Source organism: Diabrotica virgifera, chromosome 8, assembly GCF_917563875.1.
Source record: "Diabrotica virgifera virgifera chromosome 8, PGI_DIABVI_V3a".
Lineage (NCBI taxonomy): Eukaryota > Metazoa > Arthropoda > Insecta > Coleoptera > Chrysomelidae > Diabrotica > Diabrotica virgifera.
In genome coordinates, this window is record NC_065450.1 from 128,044,291 (window position 1) to 128,061,965 (window position 17,675).

The 17,675-nt window shown below is 34.0% G+C and overlaps 1 protein-coding gene across 1 annotated transcript in view; it reads left to right on the forward strand.

Moving 5' to 3' along the window:
* LOC126890010 (ubiquitin carboxyl-terminal hydrolase 5) overlaps positions 1–17,675 on the forward strand; it is a 119,440-nt gene that overhangs the window by 73,952 nt on the left and 27,813 nt on the right. Inside the window, exons 6-8 of the mRNA XM_050658812.1 lie at positions 1,876–2,236; positions 6,977–7,152; positions 10,498–10,736. Coding sequence (XP_050514769.1) covers positions 1,876–2,236; positions 6,977–7,152; positions 10,498–10,736 — 776 coding nt within the window. The remainder of the gene's footprint in view (positions 1–1,875; positions 2,237–6,976; positions 7,153–10,497; positions 10,737–17,675) is intronic.

The following is a 17,675-nucleotide window of genomic DNA, read 5'->3' on the forward strand; positions in this document are numbered from 1 at the left end:
CCGCCTACGTGACGTACCTTCCAGAATTCTCCGGCGAGGCCTAGCACATCCGATTACGTCATTCTCGAGGTGTTTACTGTTATACGTGGATCGGCCAAGATTTCTCTTCCGCTACAATATGTTTTGGACAGAACGCCCTGTATTACGCCTAGCTCTGCAGCTATGTCCATCTGAGAACATTACTTTCTCCACAAGACCAATAATCTTTCCTCGTTGTAAGTTTTATAACCCCACATGAGGCATATTTTCGTTTTTGGACGCAAAAGTTAGTTTACTTATTTTCGTTCAACTTGCAACTCAAGCAAATAATCTATACCGTACCGGGCTGTACTATCCGATTGTCTTATATATTTGTTTATTTTAAATAAAAACCTTTAATTTTGGCAACAATAACAAGTTTTTTCAAAAGAAATAAATATTACTTTGAAATACATGGCGATTCCATATAAGTTTGGGTGTGTGTATATATTTGTCTAAACTTTAACCACGGAAGTAAACAAAATATAACGTTACTCAGAATGAGGTAGTCAACTGTGCAGAAAGAACTTTCCGGCACATAAACGTCATTTTTCTGCACACTAATGCCATATATCTTATACTGTGAGAAAATATCAAGTTTGTTAACATAAAACTGTGCAGAAAAGTGCATTTTGAATAGTGGTTGTAGAAAAAAATAATTTCTATCCTAGTGGGATCGGTACTCACCTGAGTGACCGCACACTTTCGGATTCAATAAGCGTCTCTTTATAAATACAATGAAGTCGACTTTATTAAGTAACAAGACATTTACTCAACACACACTACACATTCCTCCCTGAGCTAGTGGTAAACTATTATTACCACAAATAGTCTAAAATCGTTATGAAATTGAATGGCCAGTTGGTTGTGAAAACCAGTGCCAATAAAACACAAACACACACAAATTTTAAGTGGAAGTACCATACGACAGATCTAATTATGTCTTCTTCTTCTTTCTTGTATGTAGGCTTTAAAGCCTGTTTCTTCTTCAATATTAGCCTCCTAAATTGTTTAAATTATCGCACCATCTTTTTCTTGGCCTGCCAATACTTCTTCGTCTATTTGGTGACTTATCTCGTGCTATTCGTACTATCTTATCCTCTGCCATTCTACTAATGTTTTACTCCTGTTTCTGTCTTTTACATTGCATGATCTTATGTTTTCGCTTCTCCTCCCTATCTAACAGACTTTTCCCTGATATTCGTCGAAGTATTTTTATCTGTTTTTATGGTAGTCGTCTCGTTTTAGATGTATACCCCATTCCACGAATATATGACCCTCTTGTATTATCGCGACAACGAATATTTTACTGTGCAAAATATGAAGAACGAAAGTAAATTGCAAATTATATTGTTGTTTATATGAGTAATTATTAGAGCAACATACTTTCGTACTTCTTATGTAATAAATAACTAAAATATTCGTTGTCGCGATAATCCAAAACAGTAGTATATTCTCGTGGAATACACCATATGAGGTCTTCGCCGTGTATGCCAATATACATAGGTCTAATTGCTGCTTTATAGATTCTTGCTTTTGTATCTTGTCTTAGGTGTTTGTTCTTCCAGATTGTGTCATTAAGAGATCCCGCCGCATCACTTGCTTTTAAGCTTTGTTGTCGTACTTCCTCTTCAACATCTCCGTAACTGGTTATATCTATTCCCAGATATCTAAACCTTGCTTCCTGCTTTATTATTTTCCCATCAATTTCGATTTTACATAGTAGTGGGTATTTAGATGTTGTCATACATTTGGTTTTTTCTGCTGATATTATCGTATTATATTTTTCTTAGCTGTTGTATTGAATGTGTGTGTTAATCTTTGGAGATCTAATTATGTTAAAATAATTATTTTCAGGGCGAAACTTGGACATGGCCTTTTATCGGGAAAATATTCTGTACCTCCTCCCGCTGGATCTCCCGTCGATGCCGATCCACCTGGAATTTGTCCCCAAATGTTTAAAAATCTCGTCGGAAAAGGACATCCCGAATTTTCAACGAAGAAACAACAGGATGCTCAAGAATTTTTACTTCATATTTTATCATTATTAGAAAGAAATTCAAAAGACTCGACAAACTTAAACCCTGGAGACTGTTTTAAATTTCAAGTTGAAGAAAGGTTTCAGTGTGGTTCTAGTAAGAAAGTCAAATATTTAACACGATCTGAACTTATTTTGTCTTTATCTATACCGATGGATGCGGCCTATAACAAAGACGAGGTATGTATGTTTATATTTTTGGTAATGTGGATCATATTTATGCCTTTCTACAGCGTATTTCAAACATGCGATGCAGTGTACAAGGACAGGGTCATGCAAACTAAATGAGAATATTCTTGACAACGTTGCCGCTCCGTGAAAAGTAGTAGTAGGCAGGTATTTTGTACTTATGGAGGATTATCGCTGTTAGGCCGCACCTACATTGGATCCGTTTTTCTCCGATCAGATCGGATCCGACGTCGGAATAAAAAATAAAAACCCATAGTATTAAATGGGGGTGCCTACATTGGATCCGTTTTTCTCCGATCAGATCAGATCCGATATCGGCCGACGTCGGGAGTAGCTTCTCCTATTCTCATCGAGAAGTGTTTGGTTTCATTTCGATTTTTGCATATAAGTAACTGAATTTTTTGTTTTAACTATTTCATGAAGTAAATCAACAATAAATAGTTTCCAAATCTTAATATTTTATTTTGTAATAATATGTATCTCTACAAGATAGATATTTTATAATGTTTTCTTGAATATAATGGTTACAAAATCTCTTTATTTATAGGTATAAAATTTAATACCTCTAATAGCACAGAATAGGAAACAATTGTTTCCTATTCTGTGCCTCTAGGTAAATAGTTTTATTGGGATGGTCAATTTCACTTTGGTTATAAAATTCTAACGGGTACTACGTGTCGTTTGAAATTGCCGAAAATAATCTTCCTTACAAAGAGAACCCAAGGTTCATAGATAGGGGATGAAATAATATATTAACCTTGAAGAGAACCGAAGTTTATTACTGCTAAATTTCTTTTCTTACTCAAATCAATGTATTTTTCTTTTCTCATGAATTATTTTACATTATTGTGATGAAAAAATAGGAAATAGGATCTTAAATTTATCATGATAGTTACGTAGATTTTTGTTTATATTAAATTCTCCTGAAGATCTGTCTTTATTAAATTTATGCATCCATCTACGTTTTTTCTACGTCTTTATCGGAACTCATTGCCGGTGGTCGGTTGCCGGAAGTTAACGGAACCAATGTAGGTAGCACCCTCGCCGGAAAATCGGTCTATATCGGATCTGATCTAATCGGAGAAATACGGATCCAATGTAGGTGCCGCCTATCGGATCGGATCTGATTTGATCGGAGAAAAACGGATCCAATGTAGGTGCGGCCTTAACTGAATTGGAATACAAAAGGAGGATTTATTTATGATAATTCACATAATGGGCAAAATATGACAAACCCGCTTGCACTATACAAGCACACTGATTCTAACGTTTGAAACGCAGTATAGATACTTTTATCTTGTTACTTGTGTTCAATTCAGTCTTTGGTTTGATAATTTGATTTCTCCGAATCTTTGTATGTGACCAAAACAACCTAGTCACGTATTTTTGAGGTCGTTTACTTTTTCGTAGTTACTGCATGTGGATTTTTTTAGTCTCAAGTTACAATTACTCTTGACTATGAGCACTTAGCACTTATTATATTACGGTCGATGTTAAAGTGTGTACAACATGACGATCAATTACTATTGGTTACTTGTCATTTGGGAATCAGTGAATATGCTCCATTTTGTACAGTCTCCTATCGATTTTTGATACATTCTTTTTGTGTAGTCATGACTCAAGTCTGTTTTTTCAATGTGTCTCCAAGGTTTAAATTCATCACATTATCATCAGACAGGTTCATTTGTGAACTTTGAACAAATCCAAAAATCATCAAAATGTATCTGCATATTTTCCCTCATGAGTTGCAGTGTATTAACGTGCCATTTATTCTGACGATTGTGAACGAAAACAATTAAATTATTATTGTTTTCTGTCCTCTGCCCTAAATGAGCTCCTGTCCTCTTTGTCTAACGCAAAGGACAGAAAGCAATGGTTGCGTTTGGACGGCCACAGCGGCTCACTGTCAGCACAAATCGGCTGAGTGGTTGTATCCAGCGCTAATAGGGAAAGCTTAGTAAATCTCTCGGCGGCTGACTTTCAGCGGTGTCTTCTGACAGCTATCGCTTACTCAGCTGTCCAGCCGCTGTGGCCGTCCGAACGCACCCAATGACTACAGTTTTGTTAGTCGTTGGATTTGAGTTATGTCAAAAATCGGGTTGGCTGTCTTGCCGCCATTATAACCAAAGAGGGTGAGGTTAGTTTATGGTACAGTTACTGGATGTCTCAGGGATAGTTAGTCGTCATACCTGATTGCTATTAACACGATGTAATTAACACACCTGATATCATTGTAGCTAGTAGGGAAGATGGCAAGAAAGAAGAAATGGTCGATAAATGTGTCGAGGCTCGTGTGGAATGTTCTTCAACTCCACGTTTCGTTTTTCCAAATGTTGACATAAAAAGAAGTTAATTTCAAGTGGATACAATACTCAACAATGATTATTTATTTTGATACAAAAATATTCAGTGCGAGACTATATAATTCTCCAATATTCGTTTTCAAATGCGAATATATTCGTGTAGCAAAGAAAAGAGAGACGTTCTCATCACAAACAATTTATTTTACAACTGACGACCTGTTCCGCTGTCTACAATATTCACAGCATCTTCAGGTCCCGGTTAAAGTAAAATTAAATGCTGCAAACAACAAAAAACCAGAGTTAGTTAAGTGGTCTGGTTTAAATCACATGTTAATGATCAAGCCAATATCAAAGTACATATATTTATGCATGCACATAAATATGTACCCACGCCCACATGTATGTACTGATGGTGTACAATCCTCATACTTCATACTCACATACATGCACGCACTCATATGCAGTGGCAACCAAAAGTATGTCAAGTATAAGATATATACTTACTTTCCGGTATAAAGGAAGAATATAGTAGTATTCAATATCATACTTTTTCTCTGCACTTTGCTAAAGGGATGGTTGGTGAAGGGAAAGATTTGAATGTAATATATTAACAAAACATTGGCAGGATCTTAAGGGCATTGGTAAGATAAACGACATTAAACCGAGGAACTAAAAATTGTTAGTTATTTATTTATTAATAAAGTGATGTTATTTTTAAGTAATAGTGTAGATTTTATTAATAAATAAATAACTAACAATTTTTAGTTCCTCGGATTAATGTCGTTTATCTTACTAATGCCCTCAAGATCCTGCCCATGTTTTGTTAATATATTACATTCAAATCTTTCCCTTCACCAACCATCCCTTTAGAAAAGTGCAGAGAAAAAGTATGATATTGAATACTACTATATTCTTCCCTTATACCGGAAACTCAGTATATATCTTATACTTGACATACTTTTAGTTGCCACTGCATATGAGTGCGTGCATGTATGTGAGTATGAGGATTGTACACCATGCGTACATATATGTGGGTATTTATGTGCATGCATAAATATATGTACTTTGATATTGGCTTGATCATTAACATGTGATTTAAACCAGACTACCTAACTAACTCTGGTTTTTCGTTGTTTGTAGCATTTAATTTTACTTTAACCGGGACCTGAAGATGCTGTGAATATTGTAGACAGCGAAACCGGTCGTCAGTTGTAAAATAAATTGTTTGTGAGAACGTCTCTCTTTTCTTTACTACAATAGTATGGACTCACACATGCAACCCATTCATTATGCGAATATATTCATTTGAACTCTCATCATCAACGGGTTATAATTTACGCTCATAAAAGACGATAACAGACTTCTTCTTAAAGTTCCATCTCCTATCGGAGGTTGGATATCATAATGGCTATGGTCACTTTATTGGCTGCTGCTCTGAACAGTTATAATGAACTACAGTTAAACCATTATCTAAGGTTCCTCAACAAGGAGATGCGTCTTCCTATGCTTCTTCTTCCTTGGATCCTTCCTTGCATAATAATTCTCAGCAACTCATATTTTTCTCCTCTGGTAATGTGACCCAAATATTCCAGTTTTCTTGTTTTTATACTGTTCATAATTTCTAACTTGTTATTTAAACGTCGTAGCACTTCAACATTGGTAATCCTTTGAACCCACTGAATTTTCAATATTTTTCTGTAAAACCACATTTCGAACGCTTCTATTGTTCTTATGTGTTGTCTCTGCAATGCCCAAGCTTCCATTCCGTATAGTAATATAGAAAATATGTAGCATCTTAGAGCCCTCAATCTGAGAGGCAACTGAAGGTCTTTGTTTGTAAAGCAGTGTCTTCATTTTTATAAATGCTTGCCTTGCAGTTTCAATTCGGACTTAATTTCTTTGCTTTGGTTATTTTTGTCATCAACTCAGGTTCCCAGATATTTGTATGTCTTTACTTTTTCTATTTGGGTTTGCTCTAGCATTAACCTTTCATTTCCATGTTGTGTTTTTGAGACAATCATAAATTTAGTTTTTCCTTGTTTATTTTTAGTCCATATCGAATGCAATAATCGTTAATTCTATTTAACAATTCTTGTAGCGATTCCAGGGCGTCTGCCATTATATTGGTGTCATCAGCGAATCTTATGCTATTTACTATTCTTCCGTTTATAGAGATTCCATCACTTAGTTCCGCTATCGCTTCCTGAAATATGGCTTCACTGTACTCGTTAAACAGTAGCGGCGACAGAACACAACCCTGTCTTACTCCTCTCTTTATATCAATATTCTCGGACTCTTATTCTTCTATCTTTATATTGGCCTTTTGATTCCAATACAGATTTATTCAATACGATGAAACAGGAATAAATATCGAGATTCATAACAGACTTAATAGTTTGCGAAGTAAATACTTTCCCTTTTTTTGTAGGTATCTGCATACGAAGCCCGAAAAGCTGAAATAGAAAAACAAGGCAAACGACTAGAACCAGACGCAATTGTTCGTCCTAAAATTCGGTTCATCTCATGTTTAGAATCTTTTAGCGAACCAGAGCTTATTAACAATTTTTATAGTTCGGCTGTTCAAGAGAATGTTACCGCAAGAAAGTAAGTATATTTTAATAATTGTATGGATTGATGATTCCTTAATAGTGTCTTCACTTTCGTCTTGGTTTAACCACTGACATATAAACACCTGGATAGAGAACTCGGCTATACCATATGCATAACCGGGTGTCCGCAAGATCTATCGACTGGTGTTTATACTAATAATATGTAATATGTTTACATTGATATAGCCTAACAATATTCACTTCAAGAATGATTTACTTCAAAAGAGTTTTCAAATTTCTACAACCACAAATGAGACCATTAAAAGGCATTTTACTAATATATTAAGTAAATAACTCGCATAAATTTAAAATATAATTTGATTTTCACGTAAACAATGGCAAAACATCACCATCACAAACACCACCAATGACGCATATACAAACAAAACGATCTTCGATAGTGTCAAGGTAGTAACGATTTCTCCTACTTCGTATCAAAAAGATAAACAAAATTACCTCGGAGAGGTAATCAATCCAAGAGGACAATCCAACCATAGATAAATAACATAGTATATACGGATTTAAATTCCAATTTTTAATTTCACAAATTGTTCAAATATAACAATATATATTTATAAAAATAATACTAACAATGTACTTAGTTTTAAGATTTTTACCAGTATTTTATACGAATAACACTGTCGGTCGAGACACTTATAACAATTATAGGCCTCCTAATAGTAGGCAACCAATTATTCAGTTGCATACTACGTACGAACTACATTTGTTTTTGTAAATTTTAATTTTAATTGGGGAGAAACTTGATAATTATAATATTGTTATTCTGAAACAAGTCATTTCATTGATACAAGCTTAGATATAAACTTACGTGCATAGAAATCGGCCCACTTAAAAATTTGGTCGTTTTTGATGTCACATATTTTCTAAACCTGTTGGCCGATTTAAGTGATTTTTTGAAAATTTTATAGCCTGATTCTTTAACAATACCACTGTAATAATATTGTTGCTAAATAGGTACATTTTCATTATATACCGGGCGTACCAATCAAACTGTGTTTTTTTCTCAAAGTTCAATCACCCTGTGGAATATTTTAACATTTATAAAACACTGAAATTAAAACCAAACTATAGCCTCAGGTTTTCTTAACATTCTGTTTTTTGATTCATTCGTTTATGTTGTATAATAAAAAAGTTAGGTACTTTAACAACTAGACATGTTCTTCATCAATACACGGTGTTTCTAAATAGGTTTGACAAACTTTAAGGGTTAATTCTGCATGAAAAATTAATGACAGTTGGCTTTATAAACGGTATGAAATTTGGTAGGTTTTAAGAGCTAGTTATTGCGGATTTTTTTATATAAAATTAAGAATTTAATATTCACCATTGGCGTACACACGAGTAATATGATCGGTCATATTACCCGTATGCCCGCCAATGCTCAATATAAAATTCTTAGTTTTATGTAAAAAAATCCGCAATAACTATCTCTTAAAACCTACCAAATTTCATTTGCATATCTCAACTAGTTTTAAAGCAATAAATAAATCGTCAGTTTGTAAGAAAAAATTCAATATCCCGTATCTCGGAAACGAAAAATTTGCGGACAAACGTCTATCAAGCCAACTGTCATTATTTTTTCATGCAGAATTACCCCCTTAAAGTTTGTCGCACTTATGTAGAAACATCGGGTATTGATGAAGAACATGTCTAGTTGATAAAGTACCTAACTTTTTTATTATCCAACATAAACGAATGAATAAAAAAAAACAGAATGTCAAGAAAACCTGAGGCTATAGTTGGGTTTTAATTTCAGTATTTTACATATGCTAGAATATTCCACAGGGTGATGGGAACTTTGAGAAAAAAACACAGTTTGATTGGTACACCCGATATACAATGAAAATTTACCTGTTTAGCAACAATATTATAGGTCTGGATCCCGCGTATGAAAAAAAAGTTGATTAATAGCAAGCTGAAAATTTGTTAATAGCTTAAGGGTGTCTAGTCGGATAAACTTTGATATATGGGAACACTGGAACAGGGGCAGTTTTAATTGTGGAACAGGTTAAAAATTTGGAACGGTCAGACCACGAAAACGGCACATTTATTTTGTCCGACAGAATAGACTTAAACTCTCCGAACAGAGATTAAACTCTCATGCAAAAATCAGACTGCTATTTATCACCTGTCATAATTCCTGTCATTTGACATATTCTACATGTTCCACTCATTAAAACGCCCATTTGGTGATAAATAGCAGTCTGATTTTTGCATGAGAGTTTAATCTATATTCGGAGAGTTTAAGTCTGTTCTGTCGGACAAAATAAATGTCCCAAATGACGAAATAGGTGGATTTTTGAACTAAGGGGGGTACATTTTTATGGTACATACATCTGTCATTTGTCAACCCCCTCTTCCACATCCCCCACCCCTTATTTTTAAATAGGGAATAGGGGTCGTGTGCTAGCTCATTTGAAAGGTTATTCAATTCTCTATTCAGTAATATTAACATTGACATAATTATTTATACAGGCTGTCCAAGAATTATTTTGAATTAAATTAATTGACACAAAAAGAAGAATGTATGTAATTTATTTAACTCAAAATACATTCTACTGCTGACAGAAAACAGAAAAAATGTTTATTTGATAAATAAACATTGTTTGTTGCTTAAATTCAATATTCAACCTACCAAGAGGCAGATGGGTGGCAGCTTGAACATTGAAATTAAGCAAAAAGCAATGTTTATTTATCAAAAAACATTTTTTTCTTTTTTGTGACGGCAGTATAATGTATTTTGAATTAAATCAATTACATACATTCTTCTTTTTGTGTCAATTAATTTAATTAAAAAAATTTTTTCTTGGACACCCTGTATAAATAATTATGTTAATGTTTATACTGCTGAATAGAGAATTGAATAACCTTTCAAATAAGCTAGCACACAAGCCATATTTCCTATTTAAAAATAAAGGGTGGGGAAGTGGAAGGGAGAGGGTTGACAAATGACAGATGTATGTACCGTAAAAATGTGTCCCCCTTAGATCAAAAATCGACCTGTTTCGTCATTTCTTTAAAATCTAATAAATACTGCCATATATCGAGGTGGACTATTTTCTTTGGCCCACTCTGTATATAAAGTACAATAATTTTCCTACTAATAAAAAATAAGGCCGTAGAAAAAGTATAGTATTCTACTCGCATGTAATGGCTACTTAATTATGACACTCGCCTTCGGCTTGTGTCACAATCTTTATCATCGAGAGTAATAACCATCATTACATGCTCGTTGAATAATATACTACAAGTTAACTATGGTTATTAATAATAGTATTACAATTTATATGACAATTCATCATTTCCTTATTCCTTTCAGAACAACTAGGTTGTCATCATTTCCTGATTATTTGGTAGTCCACCTCAAAAAGTTTATGTTGAGGGAAGATTGGGTCCCAATTAAGTTGGACGTTTCTATAGAAATGCCTGACGTATTAGACGTAAGTTCTCTTCGTGGAGATGGACCTCAGCCAACAGAAGAGTTACTACCAGAACTCCAAGTACCACCACCAGCTCCGTCTATGGATGAAGGAGTTATTAGCCAATTAATGGAAATGGGTAAGTACCTTCATTCAAACCTCACCAATTCTTTATTTATTATAATGAAAGTTTACCCCGTCACCGTCTACTGTTATACCTTGTTTTTTAACTAGGAGGAGTGAACTCAAAAGACAGATTCACACCCAATAATGTCACGGAATGTAAGAACTATGTATGAGATCGGCAAAACTAATCAGGTAGCTGCTGAGATGGACAAAAACAAAATAGAAATCCTAGGAATAAGCGAGGTAAGGTGGAAAGGATGTGGAAAAACGAGACTACAAAATGGAAAAATAATCTTATTCTCGGGACATACACAGGAAACTGCCAAACATTAGGGTGGAGTGGCCATAATGCTGGGAAAAAACGCAGCACGAGCATTGATAGATTGGGAGGGTGTGACAGATAGGATTATAATAGCAAGGTTTAAAACAAGATTTCGCAATCTCTCAATAATAAATGTTTATGCTCCCACCAACTACAAAGAACAGGTAGTGAAAGAAGAATTTTACGAGCAACTGCAAGCTGTATATGATAGAATGGGGGCAAATAACAAAAGTGATATATTAATAGTGATGGGAGATATGAACGCCAAAATAGGTGGAGAAAATGAGGAAAAAGAGTTTGTAATGGGTAGGGAAGGCTTAGGAGAAATAAATGAAAATGGTGAAATGTTTACTGACTTCTGTGCCCAAAACAACTTAATGATTGGCGGAAGTATCTTTCCACCCAAGCGCATTCACAAGATAACGTGGATTTCTCCAGGAGGTGAAGTACAAAACCAAATAGACCACATTACAATAAATAGACGATGGAGGAAATCACTACTGGATGTAAGATCTATGAGAGGGGCAGATGTAGGGTCCGATCATGTATTAGTGAGAGCGAAATTTACAGTTAAGCTGCGAGCAGCAGCAAAGAGAACGCCGAATAGAGAAAAATACAATGTCCACTGGATCAGAGATGGAAATGACGTACAGAATGAATTCAGAGAGCGAATGCAGAATAATTGGAGAACGGCCGACGACATAGAGGAAGCCACTGTCGAGGAACTCTGGAACAAGAATAAAGAGACGATAAAGAAAACGGCAGTGGAAACAGTTGGCTACAAGAAAAACAGTAACAAACCCTGGATGACAAAAACAACATGGGACAAGATACAAGAACGTAAACAAATTAAAGTCAAGTTACTAGGAATGAAAGACGACGATGAGAAGCTACGATTAGAACAGAAATACTGAGAAAAAAACAAAGAAGTCAAAAGAAGCGCAAGAAATGACAAAAGATCATATTACAATGGACTCATTAATGAAGCTGAAAATGCGGCAAGAGAAAACGACCTAAAAAAACTGTATATCACAAGAACCTTGACAAGAACAAACCGAAATGGTACCACTAAAATAAAAGATAAAGATGGTGTCGTACTGAAAACAGAACAACAAATTCTTACTAGATGGATGGAATATTTTAAAGAAATGTATGAAGAACAGAATATAATAAAAGAAATAGAAGAGGAACCTAACAGAAAACCAATGAACGTGAACACCGAAGAATTCACCTATGAAGAGATAAAAGATGCAATTAAACAATTAAAAAGAGGAAAAGCTGCCGGAATAGACAATGGGTCTATTGAATAAAAAGAAGCCTTTGCTTTTACTTCCTCGTATTTAAGTATTGACTTAATAGTAATTGAATAAAGCATTAAAGAAATGACTTTATTCAATTAGTATTAAGTAAATACTTAAATACTTGTAAGTAAAAGCAAATACTTCTTTTTATTCAATAGACTTAATATCCCTGCTGAGTTAATCAAAGCAGACATCGAAACGTCCACCTCTATATTGTACACATTTTTAAATAAAATTTGGAGAACCGAAGAGCTACCCAGAGAATGGACGCAAGGCTTAATTGTAAAAATTCCTAAGAAGGGCGACACATCCAAATGTGAAAATTGGAGGCCGATCACCCTGCTATGCACAACAAGCAAAATAATGACCCGAATCATGCTTGAAAGAATGAAAAAGGAATTTGATAAAGTTATAAGAGAAAACCAAGCTGGATTCCGGGCACGAAGATCCTGCATTGACCACATTTGTACGATGAGAACGATTATAGAGCAATAATTAGAGTGGCAGAATAAGCTATATGTGAACTTTATAGACTTCGAGAAAGCGTTTGATCGTGTAGATCGCAAAGCCTTATGGAAATTGCTAGAGAAATACGGAATGCCTCCCAAGTATATCAGAATTATAAAACTGTTCTACGAAGGGTCCATAGCATGCATAGTCCACGAAGGCAAGTTAACAGAACAAATAGATATTGGTACAGGAGTAAGGCAAGGCTGTGTGCTCTCTCCAACCTTATTCCTGATAGTAATCGACTGGATCATGTCTAAGGCTACTAGTAATAAGACTGGAATAAGATGGAATGTTTTTAACCAACTTGGTGACTTGTAATTTTCAGATGACATATGCCTTTTAACAGAAAAAAGACAACACATGCAACGCAAAACTGAAGAAGTAGCAGAGGCAGGGAAGAAGGTCAGACTTAACATAAACGTCAGAAAAACTAAGATAATGAAAATAAATACACCAAGAGAAATGAGAATATCACTGGGAGGCACGGAATTAGAAACGGTAGAGAAATTTAACTACTTGGGGCAGTATTTTGAACAACAAAGGAGGGACGGAGGAGGACGTAAAACGGAGAATAGGAATAGCTCAAAACCCATTCAATATGCTAAGGAAAAGGTGGTCTTCACATCAGATGACAAGTAAAACCAAGATAAGATTATTCAACAGCAACGTGAAGACTGTGTTATTATACGGAGCAGAAACTTTAAGAGTGTCAAGAAAATGTATCGAACAGATGCAAGTTGTTATAAAGAAATGCCTAAGGAAGATTCTTAACATTTACTGGCCAAACCGCATATCAAACCAAGAGTTATGGACAAGAACTAACCAGGTACCTATATCTAAGACAATATGCAAAAGGGAATGGAGTTGGATGGGGCACACACTAAGAAGACCTGATACAGACATAGCGAGACAAGCCCTAGAATACACACCACATGGCAAGAGAAGACCAGGTATACCCGTAGAAACGTGGAAAAGAAGTGTGGAGAAAGAAATTAATGCTATTGGGAAAACTTGGGCAGAAATAAAGATTAGTGCAAAGGATAGGACAGAATGGAGGCAGACAGTTGATGCCCTATGCTCCACATGGAGTGAAGAGGAATAAGTAATGTCACTAGAAGAATCACCAAATTGGCTATAGCGGGATAAGATGGTAAAATCTGCACTCGGCTGGATTCTTAGTTGGGATTGGGCAATCGAAAGTACATAATTCAAAAACCCCCTAACCAAATTTTTAGCTCCCTATGTGACCCCAGGTGTCCCCTATCGAAAAAAAAATGTGTTTTTTCGAAAAACATTTTTTTGAGCGATCTTTTGCTTTAAAAAAATGTGAAGAAAATTGTGAATGTACAATATTATACCCAAAATCACACTGATTTTTTTCAGATTTTTTGGATCAAAATTGACGCCAGAAAAATTTTTTGAATTTTTCAAAAAAATTTTTGGTTATGTAGGTAATTTTTGGCTAGCTCCGACATATTTTTTTTTAGTGTATTTTTTTCCGTTCTTTTGAATGGCTGGGATAGTTTTGCCATTTTCTCGCCGGAAATTCCTCAAAATTCGAAAAAACCCCATTTTTTCGTTTTCCCCCTTCATATTTTTAGTGTTTACTGAGCGATATTTTCTTAAAGTAATCTGAAAAAATTATGAACATACATTGTTATGCCCAAAAACATACTGATTTTTTTTAGATTTTAAGATCAAAGTTGGAACCAGAAAAAATTTTTGAATTTAAAAAAAAAATTTTAGGTTATGTGGGTAATTTTTGGCTAGCTCCGACTTAATTATTTTTAGTGTATTTTTTCCGTTCTTTTGAATGGCTGGGTTAGATTTGCCATTTTCTCGCCGGAAATTCCTCAAAATTCGAAAAAACCCATTTTTGGGTTTTCTCCCTCATATTTTTAGTGTTTACTGAGCGATATTTTCCTAAAATAATCTGAAAAAAATTATGAACATACATTGTTATGCCAAAAAACATACTGATTTTTTTTAGATTTTTTGGATTAAAATTTTACCCAGGAAAATTTTTGGAATTTTTCAAAAAAAATCGGTTATGTAAGCAGTTTTTGACAGACTTCGAAATAATTTGTGTATTTTTTTTTTTCGTTCTTTTAAATAACTGGGTTAGGTTTACCATTTTCTCTCCGGGACTTCCTCACAATTCGAAAAGACCCATTTCTTTGTGTCCCCCTATGTGTTAGCACATAAACTCAATTGCATGTCAATAAATAACGATTTTTGATGTCAATAAATAACGATATTTTTCGTTTTTTTTTTTTCGAATAGCGTGATCAGGTTTTTTGAGAAGAGAAGGTAGCCATTTTGAGAAGAGAATATGCATAAAATACGACAAACATTTTTTTGATATTTTTCCCATGTATTTAGTACACAACCTTAACCCTTAACTATACATGGCTACCCTAATTACATTATGTATAGATCAATTCATAGATATTTCTTCGTCTTAGCTGTGTTTTCCGATTTCTGAATTGAAATTACCATATTAATATTACCTTTTGCGTATTTATTAATTAAGTTAAGGTAATTGAAAATTAATTTTTTGATACGCTAGAGTATTTTAAAAAATATATAAATATTAAAAATATTTAAATATATATAGACATTATTAAAAACGTTTTCACGGCATGAAATATGCCATACAGTTATAGGCTAACGTTTATTTTCAACTTTATTTGATTTATTAATTTTACTTTTCAAAGGTGTAAAGTAATAGTATATTGTACAACAAGAGAGAAAAAAGACATATTTCTCACAAACGCAGAAGTTTGTTGGCACGAGCCGAGGCACGAGGCGAGTGCCAACAAATCGAGCGAGAGAGAAATATGTCATTTTCTCTCGTGTTGTACACTGTACTTTTTCTATGGATGCGTTTTTGTCAAGAGTTAAAACTTCAAAATTAAATAATTTAGGTGCTTTTAGGTATATTATATGCCTAAATTGAAATAAAATACATATGTACACATAGGTATTTAATATTCTTAATATTTATATACTTTATTTATTTAAAATTATAATCCACAGTTAAACAGTCTTAAAAGGTAATTTTTGATAAGTTTTGACAAGTTGTTTGACAAAAATAATAATTGTATTTGTATTGTGCATGTTACCATGGAAATGGCGATCATATGTATGTAAACCAGCGGTGAACCCGTGAGAAAAAATATTTCTCACTGCAATGGCCGACTTTTCTCACTGCCTGAGAAATTGTTCGTTTTGAATGTATGTAAGTAGTGAGAGAAGTTGCACATTTTATAGCATCCATAGAAAAATAAAATTATTCGTTAAAAGTTACATTTTAAATAAGCAAACACGTTTGCACCGTAATCAAGTTATTTCCATAAATGTAGCTTACTAAATAAGTATGTGAATATCTACATATTTATATTATATTTTCAATCCATAATATACATAGATAGAATAATAATACTAGGTATAAGCATAAGCCAATTCGTGCTCGATTTTCCACGTGCTGCGCACTGTGCCGCACGATGGTTGACCGAGGCGAAGACCCGCCTACTCTATTCACCGTTTTTTAAGCGGGAAGACTCATTGTTAACGTGTGTTCTTGTCTACGACTTACGACACGTGATAAATCATTTCATTTAATTGAATGTTTCTTTAGACTTTTAGAGGAGTACGTATGAAAAGTACATAGTGTATTGTGTGATTTAAATGTGTTTTGGTGAATTTTTTTGCATAAAGCTTAATTTGGTCTCTGTTTTGCGTGTGGTAAGTTTGATTTAATTTATTTAATTATTATGCATGTCAAACAAAGGGAGTTTGTCGTATTTTATGCATATTCTCTTCTCAAAATGGCTACCTTCTCTTCTCAAAAAACCTGATCACGCTATTCGAAATAACGAAAAATCGTTATTAGAGAGATTTTGCACCTCTTATTTTGCAATTCCGTTATGGTTATCGTTATACTACGTCTGAGCAGTAGCGAATATATGATCTGTTATCGTTATTAAACATAAGGGATTCCGTAATTTACGGAGGTTTAAAGTAGTGCTTATCGTTATCGTTATAGTAATGGTTAAATTGCTTTGTTGCCAGAATGTAAAAAATCAGTAAAATTACATTTACATAGATTCTACTTTTGATGACCTATAAATTAAAATATCAAAAACTGTTCAAGTATATGCTTAAAATGACAATAACGTTGTGAAGTGAGGTTATGTTTAAATAACGATGACACGAGAAACCTACTTGACAGGCTGCAAAAACTCTGCGTTTTAACGTTGCCGTAATCGTTATGCTTAATAAAGTTAACCATAGCGGAGCCAAAATCAGCGGTTATTTTAAGAGGTACAAAATCTCTATTTATTGACATCAAAAATCGTTATTTATTGACATGCAATTGAGTTTATGTGCTAACACATAGGGGGACACAAAGAAATGGGTCTTTTCGAATTGTGAGGAAGTCCCGGAGAGAAAATGGCAAATCTAACCCAGTTATTCAAAAGAACGAAAAAAAATAGACAAATTATTTCGAAGTCTGTCAAAAACTGCTTACATAACCGATTTTTTTTTGAAAAAATCAAAAAATTTTCCTAAAAATCAAAAAATTTTCCTTGGTAAAATTTTAATCCAAAAAATCTAAAAAAAAATCAGTATGTTTTTGGGCATAACAATGTATGTTCATAATTTTTTTCAGATTATTTTAAGAAAATATCGCTTAGTAAACACTAAAAATATGAGGTGGGAAAACCAAAAAATAAGTTTTTTCGAATTTTGAGGAATTTCCGGCAAGAAAATGGCAAATCTAACCCAGCCATTCAAAAGAACGAAAAAAAATACA